The sequence below is a fragment of the Athene noctua genome, chromosome 4, assembly GCF_965140245.1.
Source record: "Athene noctua chromosome 4, bAthNoc1.hap1.1, whole genome shotgun sequence".
NCBI classification, from domain to species: domain Eukaryota; kingdom Metazoa; phylum Chordata; class Aves; order Strigiformes; family Strigidae; genus Athene; species Athene noctua.
Window position 1 is genome coordinate 10,279,964 of NC_134040.1, and position 22,653 is coordinate 10,302,616.

The 22,653-nt window shown below is 38.7% G+C and overlaps 1 protein-coding gene across 1 annotated transcript in view; it reads left to right on the forward strand.

Moving 5' to 3' along the window:
* CFAP99 (cilia and flagella associated protein 99) overlaps window positions 1–22,653 on the forward strand; it is a 62,192-nt gene that overhangs the window by 25,397 nt on the left and 14,142 nt on the right. Inside the window, exons 6-13 of the mRNA XM_074903732.1 lie at window positions 1,488–1,662; window positions 6,367–6,447; window positions 8,561–8,626; window positions 9,595–9,654; window positions 13,641–13,729; window positions 17,596–17,800; window positions 19,528–19,669; window positions 20,851–21,002. Coding sequence (XP_074759833.1) covers window positions 1,488–1,662; window positions 6,367–6,447; window positions 8,561–8,626; window positions 9,595–9,654; window positions 13,641–13,729; window positions 17,596–17,800; window positions 19,528–19,669; window positions 20,851–21,002 — 970 coding nt within the window. The remainder of the gene's footprint in view (window positions 1–1,487; window positions 1,663–6,366; window positions 6,448–8,560; window positions 8,627–9,594; window positions 9,655–13,640; window positions 13,730–17,595; window positions 17,801–19,527; window positions 19,670–20,850; window positions 21,003–22,653) is intronic.

Consider the following 22,653-nt stretch of genomic DNA (forward strand, 5'->3'; position numbering starts at 1 on the left):
AATATATCTTTGTATTCCTCTTTCTAATGCTAGTGAGGTTCACAGAATCACAGAATTGTCTAGGTTGGAAAAGACCTTGAAGATCATCCAGTCCAACCATTAACCCAACACTGACAGGTCCCAACTACCCCAGATCCCTCAGCACTAAGTCGACCCGACTCTGAAACCCCTCCAGGGATGGGGACTCCACCACCTCCCTGGGCAGCCCATTCCAACACCCAACAACCTGTTCTGTAAAGAAATGCTTCCTAATATCCAGTCTAAACCTTCCCTGGCACAACTTGAGGCCATTCCCTCTTGTCCTATCGCTTGTTACTTGGTTAAAGAGACTCATCCCCAGCTCTCTGCACCCTCCTTTCAGGGAGCTGTAGAGGGCGATGAGGTCTCCCCTCAGCCTCCTCTTCTCCAGACTGAACACCCCCAGTTCCCTCAGCCGCTCCCATCAGACCTGTGCTCCAGACCCTGCACCAGCTCCGTTGCCCTTCTCTGGACACGCTCGAGTCATTCAATGGCCTTTTTGTAGTGAGGGGCCCAAAACTGAACACAGGAATCGAGGTGCGGCCTCACCAGTGCTGAGTACAGGGGTAAGATCCCTTCCCTGTCCCTGCTGGCCACGCTATTGCTGACACAAGCCAGGTTAATGTAAAGAGTTCGTGTAAAGAGTCCTGTTTATTTTAATGGACCTGCATTACTTGCAGAAGTTACTTGCAAGCCTCATCCCATAATGGCAGTACTAGCTAAGGTAGCAGTTACATAAACACGTTCCTGTAAATTTTCATTGTCAGCTGTTTTTTTAAATTCTGGGAAAGCTCCATTACATGCTTAAGGATAGAACACATATAGAGGATGAATAACTGACATGAAGCTGTCACCATAATTAGCCCTGTTATAAGCTGCTTGTGTCTTACCTTGAATTCTGCACCTTCCTGTCATTCCTTGGAAAAAGTCTGAACCCTCATACAAGCCAAAATCCAAACTCAGAGAAATCAAAATCATCTTGACTTCCCCAGGGAGTCAACCTTCAGGGTTCACTGAGGGTTCATTTCCTAATTCACCAAATCCTTTACATCTTTCTGGTCTTGTTATTAGAACTGCCTGTGCTTTCTGTCAGTTGGCAAAAGTGGCAATAGTTAGACCACTGTTTGTTCATAGTCTCTTTATTTAAGTATGTTAAGTGTGTACTTAGCTTATGACACCTGCATTTCTGATTCATAGTCTGGTCCTCCTGCAATACGTACTGCCAACATAGTTGCTTATTCAGTAAAAACTGTGGCTATTTCACCACTAGTACTCTGAGTTGGCTAGCATTTGTAAGAGGTGAAGGAACACAGTCGAACTAAATCATGAGTACAAATTCATAGTCAATTTTATTAAAATTGAATGGCTGAAAGCATTACAGAATTTGCACTGATGCCAACCTCATACTGCATGTAAGTTTGTATGAAAAGAAAAATAAATAAAATTGAAAAATCTGTTTTTATTTGAAGATGGCAGCCAAAAGTACAGCAACTGATTGAACAGCTCACAGATAAATTAAATAATCATACTACCACTGTCAAGACTTCGACGGTCACTCAGCCAAAGGAATTTAATTTGACTGTACCCAAACCACGTGCCATTCCTATACCTCTGCTAATACCAGTACTGGAAAAAAGGCCACCTGTGAGTGTTTTTCTGCTTTGAGAGATACTAAGTTGTATGTATGCTTGTGCACAAAATCATGGTAGGGGAGTTAATAGTCTCTTTAAAAATAATTGTAGAAAATCTATAAACTTTGACAGATCAACAAGAATTTTTGTAAAATTCTGTGTTATTGAAGGTCAGATTTCTTAAAGAAAAACAAACTAATTGTTTTCATTTCAGTGATTCTTTTCATTTCATTGAATGTTGTGTAGGCAAATTGTAAGCCAAACAAAGACAAGGGAAAAGGTTGGTTCCAGTAGTTGTTTTGTGACTTTCGGAGGTAGAACTATACAACTGGGTGCAAATTTATGACAGTATTGATACAAGTATTTCTGGTAGTCCTTGGATTTTTAAGATGTTTGCTTTGGATAATGCACTAAAGCAGCTAATAAAGGAACATTAAAATTAAAATTTTTTATAAACTTAGGGTTTTTTGTAGATGAACTCTCATTAAAATAAATGGCAAAGCAATTTCACTGGAGACGAGATAGCCTCTAGGTTTGCAGCTCCTCCTTAAGGGTCAAATTTTATTCCTTTCTACTTGTATTAATGTTGAATCTCTAAAATTAAGGTTTTTCAGTTTAAATTTATTGCTCACATATAAATGAGACTAGATTTATCTTTGAAATGCTAAGCTTTTATTTTACTCATTGTCTAAGACGGATTCAGTTATACTGGTACAAATCAGAGACATACGATTGGTTTCAAGTTAGCTCACTGGGGTAAGGCAAAGAGGATTTAGGATCAAGCTGCTATGACTAACTTAATAAAGACTCCAAAATAATCTATATTTAAATGCAGTGGGAAGTGAGCTTGGAAGTCATAGTTTTGGGCATTATCTGCCACCTTGTATTAGCACTTCAGGTTTTAAATAATACATGTGTTGAATGCTCTTAGAAACCATTTACATCTTAGGATGGCAGAGCAATTTAATGGCTGTGTGTTATACAGTTAATGGGATTTTACATTGAAACAGCTTAATACCAGGCTCTGAAAAACTGCATTTAATAACTACTTAATCAGTATAGGAATGAGTCATATTGCTGTCATTTTAGTACCTTTATGCTGTGCAGTCCCTCTTAGAATAAATTTGCTTTAATAGGGATGCATTTACTGAAGTTCATTTGTGTTGTTAGGATTATACTAAATTTGGTTTACATTCTGGCCAAGTCTGCAAATTTAAAAGCTTGTGTGAATATAAAACCATTAGCGTAGTAGTGACATATGTTGTGCTCATTTCTGTACCTATCTCAGCAAATTAAACTTCGCTTTAATTTGCCATATTGTTGCCAGTATCACCATTTTACATCCTGAACAGAGACTGAAAAGACAGCCCAGATCACAAGAAAGAGTAAAGTGAGAGCAGGCCATAGTTTTGGCTACTGTGTGGTGGGGGGGTTGTATGTAATTGCAAGGAATGCACAGAAATAAAACTCTTCCAGATTACATCCCATAATCTGCTGCAGAATGTTCTCATCCATTTTTTCCAGAAGTTGTTCATTTTATGAGATATGCAATAAAAAATGCATCTGTCAAAGATGCATCTGTCATGCATCTGTCAAAGAACTTGACATGTGGTATATTAGCAGGGACTATTGTAGTCAAAGTAACTACAGGTGTAGCTACTGCTCGACTTTGAAACAGTTGTATGAATTCATATGGAGGCATCTGGATTTTGAGCAAAGACTACTGATAAGTTATTGCATCCCTATGGTGAAATTAGTTCATTCTTATTAATGGGATTATTATTTTAGGTATTTCTTTCTGGTAGGCTGCATTATATTCTATAGTATAGATATAGTAGAGATAAAATGCTGAGATAAGATATACCACATACATAGCGTTCAGGAGCTGGGACTGTACCACTGTGCTGCACACCGAACACACGCTTCCTGGAGGAGAGGACGGGAGATGTGGGTTACTGCAGAAGGCAGGGTAGTCTTGGGGATCTGTATGGAGATGGGACTCTCCACTGACCTTGGAAATTTTCATTGGAGTAACATGGGCCTAGAAGGTTAAGATAATCATTCATCATCATAAACATTCATCAGAAGTGGGGGACAGTAAGTGAAAAGGAAAAACACTTTAATTTGAAATTTAGTAATGAAACATTTCACTCTAAATATTTGGTCTAAAGATTATAAATTCTTCACTGTCCTTTGCACAAAAGCATGTGGATGCACACACGAGCATGCACATACGCATACACACATTCATAAATACAATTCTACAAAGAAAAATGAGTGCTTTAGCTTCAAGTTTGCAAAGAAAACAAATGGAGACAGGTGCTCAAACCTGATAATATGCAAAATGATTGGGACACATGTAATTTCATTTGATATCTTGGCCTTGAGTTACAAATAAATTATTTTAATATCACTGCTGTATTAGAATAATAAGATTATGCAATTATTTTATTTTTAGATTTTCTGTAAACCAATAATGTAGTTCAAAAAAATAAAAAGGCCGCACTGAGATGTTCCTGTAACACACCATTCAGCCAAATTTAGTGTATTTTTAAGATATTTTCTTACTATTTCAGCTCTGCCTCATGAGTGGAATTGCTGATTGTTTAAAATAGTTAAATGAGTTAATTCATTTGGCCAATACAGAGGATTTTGTTTGCAAATATATAGACTCACCAATGTATTTCTCTTTATGATCTTGTTATGTATAAAAATAGAAGCTCTTAATACAATCACATTGCTTTAGCTTGCCCTTGTCCCTTTTATGACAGTAACTTTAAAAAAATAGAAGAGTGATGACTACCAAATTTCAAAATGACTATTCAGTTTGCTCTTCCTTAAACTTCTTGTGGTACCTACTTCCTAAATAAACCTCTGGTAAAAGTATATCCACAAAGCATAGTTGGCCTGTCTACTGGCTGGAGATGAAAAGCAGGGCTGGTGTCTTTTACTCCCAGCACCCTTTCTTTCACATTAGGATTAAGTAGGTACCATTTGGCCTTTCTGATCTTTCTATTGCTGGAATTTAGAGTTTACTTACAGCGACTTATTCATCCTCTTACAGCAACTGAGTAATTGCTGTATTGTCTGTCTGTCTGATTGGTACTCATCACCATGGTATCTGAGGGCTAAATTACAAGGCTAAGATAATTTTTGAAACAGAGCTGATTGATTGAAAGTCGTCTTAAATTACTTGGAGTAAGCATAGCAGTTTCTGAGGAGAGATTTTCAGCTTACACTGGCAGATGAGTACAGTTTTGCAGGTAAAGCACATGACTAGGAAGAAGAGTGAAATAAATTGATACTCATTGCTTGTGCAACCCTTTGCAAATCCTCTGGGCTTTAATTCCTCCATCCATAAAGGCATAATAAAAATTCTTAGATACTTCTGGGAAATTGTTGCAGTTCTACTTCACTTAAAAAGCTCACAAAAATACTTGAGCAATCTCACCAGGGCATTTAATTGCTAGCTGCTTCTGTTTGTGCATTTGTTTTGCCTGTAGATAATGATGTCAAATAGCAAAGGCAGTGGAAAGGACATTAGATTGATGAGTTTTTCAAAGCATAGCTCTTTATATATTCCAATAAAACTAGATGGGATCCCCATGTTCCCTAAACTGACCTCCAGTACAATACACATAGATTTTCCCCATTAATTCAAGAATTAATTCTGTAACTTGTAATTGAGCTAGAACATTTTTAGCAAGATAAATATTTATGCAGATGTCCAGTAAACTGACAGACTATCTCACCCACACAGGGAGGAGACATCCAGTCTTTTTTCAGAGTTTGCTCTGGGCAAAATTTGTTGCTCAGGCAAATATTGAAATCCCCCAGAAGTTTCAGCCTAATTCAAAGCCATACTGTCCCTAATCTCCTGTTGATCCATATGACAGCCAGACGATAAATCTTTCCTGGTCATTTTATCTGTAGCACTTTCTGATATGTGAACACTTTCCCAAATCTTTGACTAATGCTAGGAGAGCCCTCTCAGTCCTCTACCTCCAAACATTTACACCTCCAGTGTTATGTCCCTACAAGGACATTAGGACAGCCGTAGTAAACCAGAGCAAAGGCCCATTTTACCCAGTGTTTTTTCTCTACGAGTGGCCAAACACAGACGTCCAGGAAGACTACAGGGAATGGACAAGCACAGCTGCTGCTTTTCCCAACTGCCTTCTCAGTCTCCCACATTTCAGCTCAAAGACTTCCTCAGTTACAATGAAGTTCCTGGGTATTTAATAAACTTCAAAGGATGGTCTTCCCTCTACTTCTTTGGAGTCTCTGTAACTTGTTGCTACAACCACACACTGTGCCAGAAAGCTCCACAGCTTAACTTTAGTCAGCTGCCCTATATGGCTGTCAGTGCGTGAAGCTGAAGTTTATGAGATGCCAAACAGAACTTTTCCCCTTCTGGCAACATTTTTTTACCTTCATAGGCTGTACAGGATTTATTATTTCTTTAGCCTTTCTTATACTAGTTTCACATTTTTCTTTCTGGTCTTTTGACCAGGGGTTATATTACATTGGACAGGACTGAAAAGCCTGGGTAGTCCAGCTAATTGGAATCTGTTCATGTCTTCTACACTGGCACTAATAGAAAAGAATCAATATTTATAAAAATAACTGTAGCTATTCTGCGTTTTTTTCCTGCAAGAACATGTCGCTTGGAATGTTTTATACCCCATATTGTTGAGATTATTGCCTTTTAATATAGGTTCCTCCAAGCACCTACAAACCTCCACAGGAAAAAAAGCAACTAGAGGAAATCAAAACAAAAAATCGTCGAAAAGCAGAAGTAAGTGTATTATGTTCTTGTTCTACTCTTTCCTTTCTTCTAAACTGTTTCTTCTGTAATGTTCCATTTCCATAACTGTTAGAACTTCATCTGAAACATATTTGCTTTTGCACCTAATAGCTCCTGGCTTTTTCTCTAGAGTCATTAAGTTTGTATCCCCTGTTCTGTTCTATCACCCTTTTTCCAGACAAGGTCTGCCTTTTATTCACTATACAAATACTGTGTGAGAATTGATGCAAGTAGCCATGTGAGGTAGCAGATAGATGCTTTCTTTCTTCTCCTCCTTGAAATACTATAGTGGCTCTTTTACTCCCACAGGAAATGCAGATATTTAAGGTATTCGCTTAATAATTAAGGCTTCAAAATACAAAATATGTTCAATATTTTTGTTTGTTTTCTCTAGTAACTGATAAATAAGCACATCATCACTCACTGTTTTAAAATATCAGCACATTCTGACTTGGGTTTTGTGCAGACTCCATACTCTGCTTCAGCAGGCTGAGAGAGTGGGAAGTCATCATGATTTGTAGAGAAGCAGAGTACATGGTCTGTGTGTTAAGAGAGCAGGAGAAGGAAGGGCCCGGGAAAACAATGGAACAGATCTAGTTATTTGATCCAAACTTTGATATAATCCTGTTCAATGAGTTAGCTCCTATCATAGTTAAAGCAGATAGTTGTCGCCTCCTCCATGGAAGAGAATTAATTCTCAGTTTCCACTTTCTTCCTCCCCACACTGCAATCTCCATATCCAATCGAATGACAGCATTAGCTTGGTAAAAGGCATGCTATTTGACTCCTTTTTATCTGCACTCTCCCACCCCCATTCTGAAAATGCCTTACTCTAGTTTTCACTAGCCAGTACAAGCCCATTTATCACTGTTCTGGGCTCTCCTCACGTCCATGTGAAAGGGGCATTGGATTCTGTTCCTAAACTATAGTAAATGCTTTAACATGCAATAGATTCTAGGGGGATAAACTTTGCATTCCTTTTGCTGGCCCATCACATTACCTATGCTTGATATTTCATTATAAAAAATTACAACATTTTGTATCCTTTTATTATTTCCATACTGTGGAAAAAGCACACACATATTTGTCTGTGTGCTTATTTGTACGTACAAGCTTCCCAGAAAAACTGGGGAGGAAAAGCAAGATATCACACTGCCTATATTGTCAAAAATCTATGACAACTGTAAAATCACTTAACAACCAGCCACATTCTTCAGTAGAGAAAATGTATGAATACAAGGAACAAAGGAAAACCACCACAGAAATTACAGCTGCAATAACAGCAGGTTTTGTTGCCTCTGGAATGTTATAAAAGGCATCCAAAGTATTCACAAAGGTCAGTTCCCTAGACTGTTTGCTAAACAAGCTGAAATATTGGGTCCTAAAAGAAATATGCATTAAAAATACCATTTATTTCATAGCATTTTTACAGAAGCTATAGGAAGTACCACATGTGAGCATCTGTAAGAAGGAGTGACAACAGTGGAAGCCGTACTCTAGGCAGTTAGGGAAGTGCTGATGTTATGGACAGAGGCTGTCCAGAAAACCATCAGAAAATCTAGTCTGTGTTTCACAGCTTTGATTAGAGATTTGGTTTACAACCAAAAGAAATAACCCCAAACTGGAAATGTAGCTGCCTGTACTTCCTCTTTTAAAATGACAGGTGGAATTACTGTTAGGGGTGTGCCTATTGGAGCAAGCCTTGGGCTCAGATCCCTGATCATAATTATCTAATTTAACTCAAAAACAAAGTCATTATTCGTTAGCTATGTGCAAACAGTTACTACCTATGGGACTGATGTGCCATAGATAATTATGAGGCTTTTAAGTGGAATTCTGGATGAGCAACATGTTTCATATGGGCAGATCTATCAAAGGCCTGATGGCCTATGCAAAGGATACAACCAGGCAGAACTATGCAGAAAATAAAGACTTGCCTACTTCAAGTCTTTAAGCAGGAATTAAAATTCATATAAATACTAAGTCAAGCTTTCATTAACTGGAAACAATATACTGGTGGGGCTTCAAGGCTTTTTGATACAGAAAATTCTTATTAGAGAATTTAAATGTACTACACTCTTTAAGCTAATTACTTTAATTTTAGGATCTGCTCCTGAAAGCAAATACTAATCAGTTCAGGTGTGCAACCATGAAGTCTGAAAAGAGAGAGGTATGCTACAAAATACTTTATTACTTTAAAATCCCTCAGTATAAAGATGAAAAATTATTGAGTAGTTAAAGATATCTCAAAGTATTTGAATTTTTTTTTGGGGGGGGGGGGGGATTAGGAAGTATGTGCTATCATTTATAGCTGTACTGTCATTTCACATCCATATACTAACATTTGCCTCTTTGGATGCATAATGCACAATCCCCCTTTCTCATACTTCTGGTGCTGCTTTATAGTCTCCTAATTTTGCGACAAGCAGCCTTTCTGTGATACTACACCAAGTCTCCAAACTGGCAATATTTCTCTAAACCTACATATTATTTTTCCATTAACTTTTATGTCACAGAACAGCCAAGCTGAGGGAATAACAGTCCCATTCATACAGAATTCTTGATTTGGTTCATTCCCAGTTCACAACTATGTCACCAAACTATGTCTGTAATATATTCATTTCAGCATCACATCTGCATATTCTATTCACTGTGTTCATCCCCATGGTACCAGACACTTTCACATCAGTATCTATAGCTAACACCATAAAATTAAATTAATAGCCATCAGTAGAATTCTACCGCTATTTAATAATCTCATGAAGTATGCTTTGATACCCTATTTTGTCTTCCCAATATCTATTTCAGTTAAGAGCTGAATATATTCATATATATAGCTAATATTTCATACTCGAAACATCACTGTTACTTTTTTAGCATTATTTTAGTCAACAAATTTTAGTCAATATTTGGACCTACCTTTGTGTGGTCATTTGATATGAAACATTCCCACTAAGTTGGGTGTACACAGCAAGTTTGTGTGGATATAACAATTCCAAAATACATCCCCTATGACTGTATTTGTCACTCTAGATGAATATTCAAGAGTGATTTTTGGTAAATATCATGATATTTTTTGTTGAGTACGTGAAAATCTGTCTCTGAAATGAAATAATGTATTTTTGGTTTGAACTGCAGAACCCACATGACAGTATGAAGAGAAAACCAGCATTCCGGGCTCAAAAGATCCAAAGCAAGGTGAGTAACCTTTAAGATACTTTTGTCAGATGTACTTGAAAACTTTGGAGTGCAAAACACACACGCAAATTATGTGGTAATACAAACTCTACTGGAATCCATGGTTTTATACTAAGTTCTGTGGCCAGGAGCATTAGATGGATTTGGTCTATGGCTCATAAATTTTGGCTTATGCACCATTAACAATCCACAAAGAAATGGTCAGGGAGCAACAAGAGTGTGGCTACTCCAGGAGGGAAGAGAAACAAGGAGCCAAAGATAATGAAAGCACAGGCTGTGCCCTCACCAACCAGGCCACAGTCTCTGAAGGTGACAATGTGGGTGGTAGTTGCAGGTTCTGCTGACAGCAAGTCATCATTAGACAAAGCAAGGTAACGAGTCAGGTCTGGGGCCCACCCAGGATGTCCGGTCAGGAGACAAGCTACAACAGCAACCCAGGTCCACGACAGCAGAAGACAGAACTGCAGAGACAACCAGGAGGAGAATTACCTCCAGCATAATGGGAAAGGACCACAGCCTGTGTCTGAGCTTAAGTGGGGCTCCCAGACCAGTGAGGGTGTGAATGGGGGCCCTGGGTGAGGCTGGTCAGGGCAATTGAGAGCCGTTGGTTTCCTGAGGGCCCTGACAGGTAAGTTGTGTGCAGTTGCACAGTGTAACTATATTGTCTTAACAGTGTTTTCAATTACAAAGGGAGAAGTTTTTATGTAAAATGGTAAGGACTGAGAATAGTCCACAGGAAAAAAAAAGAAAAAAGAAAAGAACTGCAAACCCCTGGTTTAAGAACTCAGCACAGGGACAGAAGAATCTTGTGTCTGTAAACCATTGTTTCAAAATGAGATCCTAAAGAATGCTGAGCAATCATTCCAGCTAATGACTGTCTGATACACAATATACAATCAGTCTGAATGTTTGTCTTGTTTCCTGTAGACACATACTGAGGTCATAAAATCCACTGTACTGATTGCTTCTCTGCTAGAATTTCCAAGGGTCAGAGAATTGTAAACATGGAAAAAGGGGCTGTTCCGCCTTACGGTGTAACACATGAAAACTCACTTTGCTAATTCTGCAATAACTGTACTACAGATAAATCTTCAGTCTTACTTCGTTCAGTCTGTCGCCTTGTATTTGTTTCAAGTTCATATGCAGAGTAATTTATTGTGGAAACTGTGCTTGTATTGTGACCTCAAATATCTTGTGAGCAAGTCTACCTATTCTTGAAAACTATGTAGTTAGGTACAGCTCATAAACACGTTGGAAAGACTGATCCCCTGCTTAGGGAACTGGGTATCTGGCAACTATTTCTAAAACAGATCTGGCATTTGTCACATACTGAAGCTATCTTTAATAACAGTATCACCTACTCAGTCTGCTTGCTTACAATACAGCAGCATTTAAATTACAGAAAAGTAGTAAGATACCCGTTCCTTCTGCACTCAAAAGAGGGGAAAAAAACCAAAACAGGAAACATTTACATAGTTAATCCAAACATGCATGACCTGAAATTATGTGGGTTTAGTTCAAGACCGTGTATATTCCACTTCCTTTTCTGATAATGTAAAATACCTTAGTGTGGACTAATGAGAGTCAAACCATCTGCTTAAATTGCATAAAGAAAAATCTGGATCTGGTACCTTATGGCATTGATCGGGGCCACTTCTAACACCTGCTAGTATCTCCTCTAGGAGCACAGTCAATTTTATCTTGTCTAAACACATTTGCCTTAAAGGTTGGTTAGGTGATATTCAAGATGCTGCTATAACTTTCAAGCTGAGATAGGGATATTGTTATTGACTTTTAAAATACTTTCTCGTCCTGTTGCCTTCCTGCCTGTGCAACACTGTGAGCAAAGAAATCCTAAGAGGAAGGTTTATCCAAGATGTATAAATAAGATTATAATCTGTCCTCAAATTAATGAAATTGTATAATGTTCTGACCAACTAGTCTTTTCCTTTCCTCTTTTTAGAACACCCACAGTGTATTAAATATATATTTTTTTCATTTCAGACACATTTATTATGTGCAGCAGCAATTATTTCTCACTGCTGCTACAAAATATCTATTCATCCTTTTCACTGGCAGAACGAGATGGTACAAATGCATCATCACTGTCTCAATCTGCGTCTTGCTCAGATCAAGCCTTCCTCTTTACATATTTATTGGTTTTGGTGAGCTATTGTGTGTTCATTAGGTGGCAATACTGAATACAATTTTCTTCCACAAGAATTACAGTGTTCTGCAGTACTCCTGATTATTTCCATTTTCTCAACTTGAAAAAAGGGAAGATACCTTACAACAAGAAGAGAACAAGTAAAATTCAAAACTTCCTTGATATCACATGACATAGAAGAATCTATTCAGTTATTTTTATTTTTTATATTCTTAGGAGTCCTAGTTATTTTGCCTACATGGGCTGTCATATTTCTGTTTCATTGTCATACAGTCATATTTCTGTTCGATAGACTGGAACTGAAGTTAAAGGTATTTCCATAATCATTTTTAGTTCAGTTGTCTATTCCAAATAATAGTTAGTAGAGAACATGAAATCTGTATACACAGGTAGTTGCCAAAAATACAAAAATTTCTACATGTGTCAGAGAAAATGTCTACTCTAAGTAGACATTTTATACACAGTATAGTGTATCAGGCTGTGGCGGGAATATTCATATCATGCAGAAGACTTTGCAGAGAGTTGAGAAGCAGACCAAAAGGAAGGAAGGATATCATTAGGCATTAAGAAGATTAAGTATAGTGAGTCAAACAAAAGAAATAAAACACATTGGTTTGTGTTCTTTTCCTAAATTCTTCAAGATATCATCATTTTGCCAAGAAACAGGTAATTATTTTTTGTCCATTAAAATGTGCCATCTGTGTGGAAAACACAGTAATTCTACTTAGTGAATTTCTAGGTGATAGCATGTGTTTGTTATCCTCAACTTACCCAATTAATATCAATTATAAAGCATCCTTTTTTCCAGTTAGCTTATGTATTTCAGGAGATTTCAGCACATATTTGTGCATACAATATTTGCAGTATATAGCTTGAGTTATTCTGTGCATCTGTTTCTCAGCCACTCATTAAGCTGTTAATTTGGAATTTAAATATATGTTTGGATTCTGAACATCGAATTCATCTGGATTTAGGTCAAATGTGTAATGTCTAAACTTTGTTTTCTGCAGAAACGATCCCAGCTCTTATCCCACCAGCATTGTTTTGCCTCAGATCAGATCAGGTGTGAAAAGGTGATATATGTGCAGATACATGTTTCTGCAAAGGTGATATATTTTTTCCGAATAGCCTCCATGTGCAGGGAACATTTTTAACCAGCAGAAAGGTTGTTCCCCTACTCCCTCAGTGTTTAGAGGTTGTCTGGAAGTTAGTCCTAAGAAGAACTGCAAAGAAGCCACAGGATCTAGTCCAAGTTACACCATGAGGCCTGGAAGTCACTGGGAAGTACACTGAGAACTGTACTTCATTTCTACTATCTAGAAAATGGATGTGGAAATTGGTGATGCCAGTCATCTTAGAAATATTTTGAAGTTATAATAGTGATTATTTTTAAAACACTTCTTAGACCTTCCTACGAAAGGCAATGCTCGTGTTTTACTTTAATGGTTTTGGGTAACTTACTGTCTTTCAGAGAAGCAGTTTATTTCCTTTGTCCAAAGCAGATGGAACCTTGCACACTATGTATATGATCATTGAAAAAAATGAAAGGAAGCGAACACATTCTATGGGATTTGACATGGTCCAAGAGTGATTACAAATTTATAATCCACTTGGGGGACTTTGCTGATTTCTTAAGCAGCTTGAGTGGTTTATGAACAGCATGCAATTTCATTGTGAATGTCAGATTAACGCTAGATGAATGCTTTAAGCAAAATTTACACTGTCTTAGGTCAATTTATTTAACCCATTGAAATGTTTTTATACTCTGTTTTATGGTTTACATTACTAACTATAGTATATATATTCGCTTTCCTCACAGATTGACAATATACCTATTAAATTAAATGCTGCAGCTATTTTAAGAGAGGGTGCCCTCTATCAGCGGAAAATGGAACAGGAGCTCAAGAGGTACAATCACGCTTCTTCCTCAGACCGTTTCACATCCCTAGATGTAGAATAATTAACCACATTAACAATAATTAAGTAAATTCCAGGTAAACTAAAAAAATGGATCTGTCATAAGGCATTAGGAAGCTATTCTATAAACACAGTTGACAAAAGTGGACTGATATGAAGGTCTACATTAAAGCCATTGTTTTGCTGTAGATGCTATACACTGTGACTGTGTTCTGATTTAGCACCCTGACTAGTGTTCACTTGCAAAATCCAATAAGGATCACTTGTTATATTTATTCTGATTCTCCAGAATAAATAATGACCCAAATACACATCTATTTCCGTGTTCATTATAAAATATGTCCATTATAAAATATGTATTATCCTCCGCTGTTGTTTCACGTGGGCACCGGTGATACAACCAGGAGCACTCTGAGGAGTGTCAAGAGGGATTACAGAGCCCTGGTAGCAGCAGTAAGGGACTCTCGAGTGCAGGTAGTTTTTTTTCATCGATCCTCCTGGTCAAAGGGAAGGCATTTGAAAGGGCCGGTCAAATCTGTTGAATTGACAAATTGTTATGAGACTGGTGCCACAGGTGGGGAGTTCAGCTACTTAGACTATGGGACTCACTTTGAGAAACCTGGTGTACTGGGGGCTGATGGGGTCCATCTGTCAGAGAAGGCGAAGAGCATCTTCGGTCATAGGCTTGCCAGGCTGGTGAGGAGGCCTTTAAACTAAAGTTGCCAGGGGAGAGGAACCTCAATCCATCCCACTCCTACCAGTTTGATGCCAGTGCCAGCAATAGATACCCAGAGCCTGGAGAGGGATCACAGGTCAGCAGGAGAGCAGCTGAAGAGCAGCACAAAGGAATTCCAGCCAGTAAGTCAACTTCATCGGGGCCCAAATTATATGCCTCTATGCAAACACACGTAGGTGGGGAATTAACAAGAGGAGCTAGAGACATGCACACACTTGCAGGGCCACGATCTGACTGGCATCACAGAGACATGGTGGGATGACTCTTACGACTGGAGTGCTGGCATGGAGGGATACAGGCTCTTTAGGAAGGACAAGCAGGGGAGATGAGGAGGGGGTGTCGCCCTCTATGTCAGTGACCAGCTGGAGTGCAGGGAGCTGTGCCTGGGGATGGATGAGGAGCCGACCGAGAGCTTGTGGGTCAGGAATAGAGGGAAAGGACAGGAGCTGTTATAGTGGGGGTCTATTACAGACCACCCAACCAGGAAGACTGAGCAGATGAGGCCCTCCATAGACAGACAAGCCCTGGTCCTCATGGGGGACTTCAACCACCCCAGCATCAGTTGGAGGGACAACACTGCAGGGCAGAAGCAATCCAGGAGATTCCTGGAGTGCATTGATGATAACTTCCTTCTCCAAGTGATAAAGGAGCCATCGAGGAGAGGTGCTGTGCTGGGCCTTGTTCTCACCAACAAGGAGGGGCTGGTGGGGAATGTGAAGCTCAAGGGCAGCCTTGGCTGCAGTGACCATGAAATGGTGGAGTTCAAGATCCTTAGGGCAGGAAGGAGGGTGTGCAACAAGCTCACTACCCTGGACTTCAGGAGAGCAAACTTTGGCCTCTTCAGGAATCTGCTTGGCAGAGTAGCACCTCCCTTATGAGGACAGGCTGAGAGAGTTGGGGTTGTTCAGCCTGGAGAAGAGAAGGCTCTAGGGAGACCTTATAGCAGCCTTCCAGTAATTAAAGGGGCTACAGGAAGGATGGGGAGGGACTTTTTATAAGGTCATGTAGCAATAGGACAAGGGATAACAGCCTTAAACTGAAGGAGGGTAGATTTAGACTAGATGTAATGAAGAAATTATTTATTGTGAGGGTGATGAGGCACAGGAACAGGTTTCCCAGAGAAGCTGTGGCTGCCCCCTCCCCGGCAGTGTTCAAGGCCAGGTTGGACGGGGCTCTGAGCAACCTGGCCAGGTGGAAGGTGTCCCTGCCCATGGGGGGTTGGAACTAGATGATCTTTAAGGTCCCTTCCAACACAAACCATTCTATGATTCTTTATAAGCCAAATAATTTCAAACATCTCAGTTTTCTTCAATGGTTTGTGGTCAACTACATGCTAAATTTGATATTTGAAATTGCTTATATATGTATATAAAAATACCTGTCCATTTTTATGACAGCGAGATATAGAAGACTAAGATTGTGCTGCTCCACAAGGCAAGATAAGCCAGGAGCTGAGGGTGACAGCATGGCATGAAGGGACAGTGCCCTGACAAGCAGCTCAGTTCCACAGTACCCTGGCAAGGCAGCGGAGCACATCCAGTCAAAGGCAGCAGGGTCAGTCAATGGTCCAGTGATTGCTAGATGAGTCCATAGTGATGAGACAGGGCTGAGGTCAAACCAGGAAGCCAAATCAACAAGGCAGGGCCAACAAGGTACCAGGCTGGGCGCAGGCATACCTACCACATAGTTTAGGCAAGGACAAAGGCTGTTAACGTCAGCTTAAATGTGGCTTCCGGGAAGAAATTCTACACACACAACAGGACTTCTCATAGCTCTTCCTCATATGGTTCTTTTTACTCCAGTCTGATCCAATGTTATGTGGTTGCACTGCAACAGAGATGTCTTTGAACACAAGCCACTAAATCCTAGGCAGAGGTGGGGAATAAGATGTTGCAGGTCCTTTTGGTTTCTAAGGAATACTGACATAAGGGTTCCCCTGACGTCAGGAATCCTTACTCAGCAGCACAGGTTTTCACCTGACATTAACTAGGGAGAGGGTGACTCCTGAATGGCCACTGCATTCTATAACTAGAGTTACAGAACATTTTCACTAATGATTTTAATGAAGATACAGCCTATATCATGTCATCTTGATTGAATATTATTTTTAATCCACCTGACTTAGCAGGTTAAGCACTAAATATTGTTGGTATTTTAAGTCCCAAAATGACTGCCTAAGGTTGGATTTAGTCTTTGAACCTAGCAAATTTTGGTATATGGATCAGGGTTTTAGTGGTAAGATATTATGCATCATTCAGGTTCTGTTACCAGCTATGTATGTATATTGAGGTTATTCTGCATTACATATGATACTGTCCACTATGTCTGGCAGAATTTTGTTCCACTCAGCAAAGGAATAGATATTCCCTGTAACTTAACACTATTTAATATTAATGAGATTTAATCTTCAGCTGCATTTAAGACAAAATAGATACATATATATATATATATATATATGCATTGGGGAGCAGCAGTAAGATGCAATTCACTGCATTTTTGTGTCTCTAGTTCTGCCCTAGTTCTTGGCTCATTCACTCCTCTGCTGTAAGGACTTTGATGGGCCTGCCTCAGGGCTTTGCTATGCTTTTCTCTCTCAGCCAGCACAACAAATAAGAATGTGGCTTTGCTTAATTGCTGAATATTTCTTTGCATCATTACAGCAGTATTATTTATTTGACAAAATACAAACCAGAATAGAATTAAGCAGAAAAGTTTTTAGTTCCCTATGTTAAAGTGGCCAAGAAGATTGCCAAAGAGAAAAGTTATTTGTTCTTTCTACGTCTAAGCAAAGTAATCCTCTGAGAAAATGTACATACTTTCAGCCTGATTCTCCCTGCTCCTTATGAGAATCCATATGTAGTTAAAGTTTGCCCTCTCTTGGGGCTTTGTTTTACTGAAAACTTTCAGATCCATGCCCTCATGCACCTTCTTCCAGCCTGGCTTTCCACATAGTAGGAACAGCTTTTACACTGGAATTAAAATTTATCTCTTGAATGACTTTGTGATGACTGCCTTTTTTCTCTACAGAGATCAAATACCTTCTATCACAACAAACTACGAACCAAGGCAGGGCTGCAGAGCCAGATCCCTAGAATAGTATATTCTTCCTTCTCTCTTGCAGAATTGAAGATTTGCTACGAGGGGCTGGAGACCCCTCTGAATTCTTGGAATGGCAAAAACAGATGCGTGGAAAAGATCTGGAAGAACAGCTGGCTGAAATAGAGTGTAGGAGGCTTCAAGGGAAACTGAGTCATGAAGAGGCAGTTCTAGCCCATCAGAATGTAATTCAAGAAAATAAGATGAAAGCTGATCTAATGAGAGAAAAGGTAATACATACACCATTGCTCAAATTTTGCTTACATTCTCTCAGTGCATAACATACCACAGATGATACCTACTATAAGAAGAAGTAAAAGTTCTATACAGTGTTTTTACTCACTGGAGTCTGCAAACAATGGAAAAATACTGCTATAACTTCCAGATACAGCAATACTTATACATTAAAGTGTTTAATTTGATTGATAACACTTGTGAAGCAAATTGAATAAAACAGGTTAAAGCATTCTCCCCTATATTCATGTCATTGTGCATATCCTTTTTGAGCAGATACTGAGATATTAAGCACCATTTGCAATGAAATCACCAATATATGACTAATTTCATTATCTTGTTAAAATGAGAGCCACAAATATGAAATAGTTTGTTTTCTTAAACTGATGCAATTCAATTTACTTCATATTATCTGACATGACTAGATCTCTCTTACGGGAAAATTCAGTCAGGGAACCCTCTTTGGATCTCTATATATGGAAAACTGAATATTATGCAAAAAAGTATTTTCACACAGTTTCCGGTTTGGCAAACTACAGTTTCCCCAAAACATTGCTAGATTATTTTTTTTTTTCCCCAACTCACATTACATTTTTCCAGTGCTTCTCCTATAAACTGAACAAGTGATCAAGAAATAACTAATAGTATAGATTTTAAAGTCTTCGTAGTCACTATCACATGCTTTGCTTTTCTGTTAGCCCAGTTTGCTGCTATGCCCTGTAGGCCAGCCAGTACTTTTCTCTTGGCCACCTCTCACAGTCTCTGCAGTGACTCAGCAACTTAAGATGGGACCACAAATGCACAAGATTTTCGTAAAGGACATGCTGTAAAAGGGAAACTTGCTTAATGAGTTCCTTTTCTGTCCTATAAAATCTTTAAACCTTTTTTGGCATCGAGTCTTCATGTCTGTTTAGACAGGCTGTAGCACGATCTTAAAGTGAACCCTAGTATGTACAACTGCGCATAGTGTGATCGCTCACAAATCATTGTAATTATTATATTCACCTCAATTTCAGAGCATATGTGTTTTATTTGTTGATAGAAACGTCCAATATATATAGATTTGGGGATGTGCAAATCCAACTTGCTCTAACCTGACCAATTCCAGGCAGCTCCCTTCACTTGCCAACAGATGCTAGCAGGGCACTTCATCCATATGGAGATCTCCAGAAGTACAGAGCACCGATTGCCCATTCACCAACAGCTCGCATGCTAACCCTCCTCCCTCTTTTAAAACTCTAGCCTTTCATCTAAAACAGAAAGTACGGTAAGGAATCTAGCCTGGGAAAATCCAGTTTCCTGCTTCCTGATGAAGAAAGAAAGGGACATGATAGCCAAAAGTGGACTTTTGTATGTTACAGAGATATGACTTAGGCCCAGGAAGATTCTGCAGGCACACAACTACCTGTGTATAAGATTAGGACTCTTCTTGATATCTCACAACCAGATCCAGAGATGGCTTTTTTGGTCTGCTTTTAGAAAAATGTGGGAGTGAATCCTGGAAAATAGCAGTGCAAATGTTATGGAGGACTGTTGTGGGTAAATAAAACAGAGAGGGGAGCTTAAATCTGGGTTTCTATGTTGTCCCCAGACAATGTCCTTTTTTGCTTTTGTAGGTGATGTAATACTTTGAATTCAATTGCCCTTGCCCTTTTTCAATTATTTGAGGCACTCACATCATCAGTTACCAGAAGTTTTATTCACCTGTTTGTTTGGGATTTAGAAAGCAGAGTTGATGCACCTGTATGCAGAGAAACGTCTACAGGAACAGAAAGAAATGAGAGAGCTGGTGGAGCAGGTCGTGGAAGGACACAAGAATGCAAAGCAAGCAAAAATAAAGCTCCAGAAATACAAACAGCAGATAGGTATTTATAAATTTCTGGAAAAATAAGAGATGATGCCAAATGTCCCCAAATTACTTAATCTTTCTTGTAGTGGGCCAATGAAAATTTTTACAGAAAGGAGAGGGAGGTTGAGGGCAAGATCCAGGCTATACATTCCCATGAATGCATGAATATGAATTCCAGGAATAAGTTGATAATGGGTAGATTAGAAATTCTAAACTACTGGTCATGGGAATTACTCTTTGTTTATAAGGGAGAAATACAGCACTAACATTACACAATCAGTTTCCCTTCCATCAAAACGTAGCATATGTGAATGACTGTACTTTTTGTCAAATCAACTTATTAAGTTCAGATTCTTGTGATTCATATCATTAAGAGACGATTTGCCTAGCAACCACTGTGAAAGAATCATGGCTCAAGATTATTGTCTTCTCTAGAGAAGACAGTCCAGGGAAGACAACTGTAGCTAAGGAAAGAAAAGCCATCTCCCAGAAGGACAGTACCACAAGGGAGAAGGATGTAGCACCTCCAAGACAGACGTCATTAGGATGTAGGGAAATAATGTTATCCTCCATTATTCTTAAAGAAAATTTTTCAGTGAATGCATTAGGTAATAAAGTCCAGGGAGAAAGCTGTTCTGACTGGCATGGCTTTACACGTTCCAATCCAACGCCATGCATTCACTGTATGAATAGGCTACCACTAGTTGTGCATATTTTGGTAAGCAGATTTTTCTCTGCTTGTTTATCTCCATATGTGTATCAGTAAGGGGTGAGGTGGGCAGAGGATTCAGCCACTCTGAAATGGGCTAGCAAAGCCTACCAGCCTTTGCAAATCAGTGATTTCTAGGAGATATATATAGCTTAAAAAACTATGAATATTTGCTACTGTATAATATCCTTTTAGTAAACGACACAGTATGCACTAATTAGAACAGAAATTACAAAGCAGTAATTCAAAGTGTCTACTTTATGTATGTATACAGTATGTTTATGTGCTGAATAGAATGATAGATAGTGGAGGTGGGAAATACTAATTTGTTTCTCTAATCATTCCTCCCACCAATGACAGACTGTTCCCTCAAGTAGCTTCAGATCAGTAGTATTATTGTTATTCACAAATGCGTATGAATTTTCCTCCAGATGGACTACTTGTTAAAATATGCAACCAGCTAACAGAGATTGGTTCTTATCTTTCAGTTCAGGAAGTTTGTGAAGAAAGTCGAGAACTTCTTCAACAAGCTTTAGAAGAAGAAGAGGAGAAGCTTAAGAAAAGATACGAACTAATTCAACAAATACGAGCTATTGAGTCTTTACCAAGTGTCAGACACAAGTTTGTTGATTTAACAGAGGTAAGCTCAAAAGGAACAACTACTGTTTTTTACATAAAGGTATATTGTATATGTTTCTCACATTCAGAGGAATTGTGTACTGCATGCAGATATATCACAGTCTGGATGCACAGCATTAAGTACAAGGTGACTCCATGACACAAAGGTTAGATCTGAACGGAAACTTTCACAAAGTCTATAAAATGAAAATTTTACCAGGAAGAGTATTCTGACAGTAAGAGAAATCTTAGTTCCCTTGAACTTTGAATTTTGCCAATAGGATCTGGGTTTCCTGATATCTTTCAAAAAGTGACTGGCAAGTAATTACAACATGTTCTATCCATCTTCACAAATTCACAGATTTGTCAGTCCTGAGTAAGGACCAAATAAACAAAAAGTTTGGACTGATGTACAGTTGTTCATATTGCAGTGGTGATTGCCATGGTAATTAGCAAAATTAATTTCCTTTGCTTTCAAAACCATCAACATTCAGGTATATGAAAGAGATTGTCAGGAGAACCCAAAACCTTCTGAGCCATTATGCATGTACTGTGCAAATGACTTGTGTGTGTGTGGTTAAGTCTACAATAAATGTATCCCAGACTTCTTAGACTTATTGTTGATGCACAACAACTGATATGCCTGAGATTGGGCTTTGCAATGCCCAGTTATGCAGAATTTCCTGACTTAGGCAGCATCATGCAGAAATCTGTTTCCTTACCACTAAATCAGAAGCAGGTTAGCTGAAAAATACCCTTCTATTTTTCTTATCCACATTGAAAGAACAACATAGAGTAATATAAAATTACACTAGCAATTTTAAATAGAATCCTTTGGGTTTTTTTCTTTCATTTCTTTCATGAGTATTCAAATGAAGATCACAAATTAAAATAATCCATGGCTAGTCTGCAGAAAGCATACAGAAGGAATAGGTCTTCCTTCCACAGGGCTGTTGGAACAGTCAATATGATGCTTTGGTTTTATCTCCTGCTCCTCTGAATAGAAATCAGCCATTCATTGATTCCAAAGCTACCTACTATTTTGCAGCCACCAGATAAATCCCTCATCTCATTTAACACATTTTAGAATATATTTAATGTTAAAGTTTGAAATAAGTGAACAAAAATAAAATCAGCCTCCCAGATGACCCATCCTCCTTTACTCTCTTTGGTTGCCTTTATGGCTGCTGCCATCACTTGTCCACTTCATTTCCAGCCAAAGTAGGCAATTCTCTTTTTTTCAAAACCAGACTCACTCCACCCATTTGTGGAGAAATATTACTGAACCACAATGGAAAAAGCAGGGGGAAAAAGTGAAGAGTACAAAGAGTTATTGTACACCACAGATACTGTAAACTGTCTGCATGGAAATGCCAAAAGGTACTTCAATAGATCTTTTACTGCTTCAGGTAGAGTTGCACATTGTGTCAACCCTAAACAGAGCCCTTAGCATGGTCTGACTGCACATTTGTTACCCAGATGATTCAGTCACAAGATGTAGGCTGCAAAGACACAACGGTATGATGTAGACGGACATGGAAACATCATTACTTTTTCAATCACAACTATGAAATAGTGCAGGGTCTCATTCAGGAAAATGAAGGTGGCTGGAATGTCAGTAATATCTTATTTTTGAACATAGTTCATTTCATTGCCCCTTACAGTGGCTATCG